The sequence below is a fragment of the Buceros rhinoceros genome, unplaced genomic scaffold, assembly GCF_000710305.1.
Source record: "Buceros rhinoceros silvestris isolate BGI_N320 unplaced genomic scaffold, ASM71030v1 scaffold14551, whole genome shotgun sequence".
In the NCBI taxonomy this organism is placed as follows: Eukaryota; Metazoa; Chordata; class Aves; order Bucerotiformes; family Bucerotidae; genus Buceros; species Buceros rhinoceros.
Window position 1 is genome coordinate 1 of NW_010393763.1, and position 3,733 is coordinate 3,733.

Sequence of the window (3,733 nt, forward strand, 5' to 3'; positions counted from 1 at the left end):
TGAGCCTGGCTCTTCCTTGCAGGTTCCAAAGACGGCAGCATCCAAGAGGTGAATGTGAACCCCTGCCCCACGCAACCCTGCCTGCTTCACAAGGGGACATCCTACAGCATCAACGTCACTTTTGCTAGCAGTAAGCATTGCTTCCCCGGCTGGGGTGCCAGGGGTGTGGGCAGCGGGGAGGTGGTTGTCTCTGTGTTCTCCTTGGAGAGAATGAAGAAGGATCTGGGTGGGGCAAAGTGGCTGGGGGGGAAGAGTGTTCTTGCAGCCTTCCGGGTATGTGGAGTAAAGGGTGGAAGTTAGAAATGTGTTTCCTGCTTTGGTGCTGCACTCGTACTTCTCCTTGTCCTGCAGAGATCGAGAGCCAGGGCAGCAAAGCGAGGGTGTATGGCGAGATGCTGCATGTAGACATACCCTTTCCCATTCCTGAGCCTGATGGATGCAAGTCTGGGATCCAGTGCCCCATTCAGAAGGGCCATTCCTACAGCTACCTGAATAAACTCCCTGTGAAGACTGAGTATCCCAGTGTAAGTAAGGAGGCAGCTGGTCTGCTCCTCAGAGCTGCTTCCCTTCTGGGGAAGGGAAGGCAGTCCCAGTACCTGCCTTTACGGATGGACACCTTGTCCTGTGGTGATGGGGAAGAGGTTGGAAGACTCCTCAGTGGCACTTCTGCTGTGAGCATGACTCTGTCTCAAGTTCCCACTTTAGGATAGACCTAGCAGAGGAAGCAGCCTGGCTCCAGCTGCTGAGAAATGGCTTCAGCTGCCTAAGTGTCTTCCTGTACTGTACCTCCCTGCAGTACCTGCTGCCTTCAGCCAAATGCTCCCAAACTGGGGGTGCTTGGCTCCAGAATGCAGTTCCGCTGAGAGGCTGCAGGGTGTTTCCACCATCGGCCTACTCATGGAATAGGGATCTGAGTGCAGTGTGTGGAGGTTTCCTGTCTCACATCACACAATTGAACCCTCCATCCATGTAAGAAACTCCGGGAGTCAGCGCATGAATGTGGCCACTTACTGCAGTGAAGGCAATGACCTACCTCTGTCCTCTTTGTGCAGAGCTCCCAGGATCTCCTTGCTCCATGCAAGTGATAACTCCTCTCCCTGTGTCCTTGCCTTAAGGTTTCTTGAACACTCTCATTTCCTTCTGCTTTTCTCTCTTTTTCAGATTAAACTGATTGTGAAGTGGGAGCTGGTGGATGACCAGGACCAGATGTTGTTCTGCTGGAAGATACCAGTGCAGATCACCAGCTGAGGAGCCTTGCCATTAGCAGGGCTTGGGGAGAGGAGAAACAGAAGACAACACAGGCCAAATTCTTTTTTATAATAAGCATTTCTTACTGCTTCCTTCAGAGTTCTGTAGCCTCTGAGCAGCCAGTACTGTGTTCCTGCAAGGTCAGCCATGGGCAGAGAGCTCTTACTCCATTTAGAGCCCTTTGTTCTCACACAAAAGGAAGCAGTGTGTGCTGCAGGAGTGACTGTGCACCATTCTCCAGCTGCTCTGAGGAGGTGCTTTAGTTGAAATGCTTTAGTTGAAATGGAGTTGTCTGTCCTCCAAAGGAATTTCTCTGTGATTAACCTGGTTAGTGTCTGAGCTGCTACCTGATAATCCTTCAGTGCCTTTTCTAGAATGCTGGTTGCATCCACCCCTCCTGCACTTTTCCTGCTCCTTCACAGCTGGGATGTCCCTGGGAGCTGTGTTTGCCGTCCATGCAGCTGAAGGAGAGGGAAGTAGAGGAGACTTTCCCTGAGCTGGCAGCCTGCTTTGTCCTGGGCCCCTGCTTAAGACAACAGGACTCAGGCTGGGAAAACTTATTTTTTTGTGGCTGCAAAGCCAAATAGCGTTTGATGTCTCTGCAGGGGTGATTCCTTCTTTAACCTCTAATTTGCACTACTACTAACTCCAAGCTGCTGGAACTCTTTTTATAACTTTCCTTTTAATAAAGGCTAGACAAAATCTGCCTGTGTTGTCTTCTATGAGTGGAGCGGAGCAGGAGGAAAAGCACAGTGCCTGGGCATCTTCTAGTTGGAGTTAGGCTGGTCTTGTCGTTTCTCAGCTAAAGGCATGGATGAAGGTGGGTTGCTGGATGAGTGTGGGTGACCTGTGAGCAGCCAGGTGTCTGCTGCTGGCTGCCAGGGTGTCGAACTGGCAATGTTAGGCTATGCTCCTGCTTTCCAGCTCCCATGCTGGCCTGAAATCATGCAAAGGCCGTGCCTTGCTTGAACATGGCCTTGCTTGCTATGTTGTATAGGTAAAGGCCTTTCTAGTGAGGGCTTTGTGTCCAGAAAAGCAGCTCCCAGACCTGCCCAAGGGTTCTTGCCAACTGCAGAAACTTACACACTCTCACACTTAAAACGACAGCCCCTTCACATGCGAACAAGGCAGGGTGTGAGCAGCTACAACCCCTGCGCTGTCTGTGATAGATGAAGGTGGCTCCTAGGGCTGGCCCTGGACTGGAGTGATAAGCAAGCATTGGGCCTGGCAGGGATCCCTGCTCAGCAGCAGGCTGAGTGCCAGTGTGAACTGGCTTACAAGAGTGGGGTGGCCTTGCCAGGCTGGACCCATGCAGAGCATGTCCTTAGCAGAGGCAAGACAACCTCAGTTTTAACCAGCCCCAGTGTCCTGGGCCACAGAGGCCCAATATAAATGTTTTATTTAACAACATGAGAAATTTCCAGCACTCTCGGTTAAAAAAAACCCAAAAACCAACAAACCCTCACCATCAACTTTACAGAAAGGACCTGCCCCTCCCACCCTGCCCAGCCAGCACAGGGTAGGAACCCAAAGTGTGAGGCTAATGGATGTGCTGGCCCTGGGGCCCCTTTGGCCTCTCCCCGCCACCCCAAGGTTAGGCAGCAGCTTTGTAAAGCTGGGTTTGACCCTTTATCAAAATTCTGGCCTGGAGGCTGGATGCTTCATGATGAGTGGGGCTAGCACCTGTGGTGTGTTACCAGATCAGTGCAGCAGCAGCAGGGACATGAACCCCTTTCTCTGCAGGGTGAGGCGGGAAGGCCAGGGCTGCTTGGCAGTGGAAGGTGTCCTGTTAGCCTCCATGGCATGGGGAGATGTGGTGGGTGCTGGGGTCCAGGATGGGCTCTGCCGTGACAGGAGCAAGGGCTGGCAGGGCAGAGGGGTGTGCAGAAGCTGGAAGCTCAGCCCTGGCCCATAGAAAGAGGTGGCAGGGAAGTTCTGCATTTCAGAGGGGAAAGAGGGAAGAGCCTCCAAGCGCACTCAAAGACCCAGGGGACCTTTCTCCATGCTCCCAGGACCTGGGTGCCAGAGCCGTGCATTGGGTGGGAGCACCTTCACTCCCGCTCCCCTAAAGCTACGCTGCCGTTGTGCTCTGGGCTGTCTGGGGCACACAGTGGTGAGGCCGAACCAGGGCCACATAGCCCGGCAAGCAGTGGCAGCGGTAGGAGCCCTCTGTGTTCTCACAGGTACCGCCCCCACACAGAGGCTCAGAGCTGCCCACCTCCTCGCACTCGTTGATGTCTGCAAGAAGGAGAAAGACAGGGGTGAGACAGTGGCACAGTGAGCCATCCCAACCCACAGCCAACATCTCCTTGTGCCCCTGCCACCCCTGCAGCCCTCCCCCTCAGGTGCCCCATTCCGCCCCCAGCACCTGCAGGATGCCCACACCCACCACGGAAGGGAGAATTCTCCCCCAGTGCACACCAGATAGATATAGCCGCCCACCCTCTGCAGCTCGTGATGCCTCTGGGTCAGCAGCTTCCTGCTG

At 54.1% G+C, this 3,733-nt stretch overlaps 1 protein-coding gene across 1 annotated transcript; it reads left to right on the forward strand.

Annotated features, from left to right (window-relative positions):
- Nucleotides 1-22: 22 nt before the first annotated feature.
- On the forward strand, nucleotides 23-1,364 carry NPC2 (Niemann-Pick disease, type C2; the record flags this gene model as incomplete). Its single annotated transcript, XM_010144995.1, has 3 exons — nucleotides 23-130; nucleotides 352-524; nucleotides 1,162-1,364. Coding segments are annotated over 3 exons (368 nt in total), but the record flags the coding sequence as incomplete, so codon positions are not given.
- Nucleotides 1,365-3,733: the final 2,369 nt, after the last annotated feature.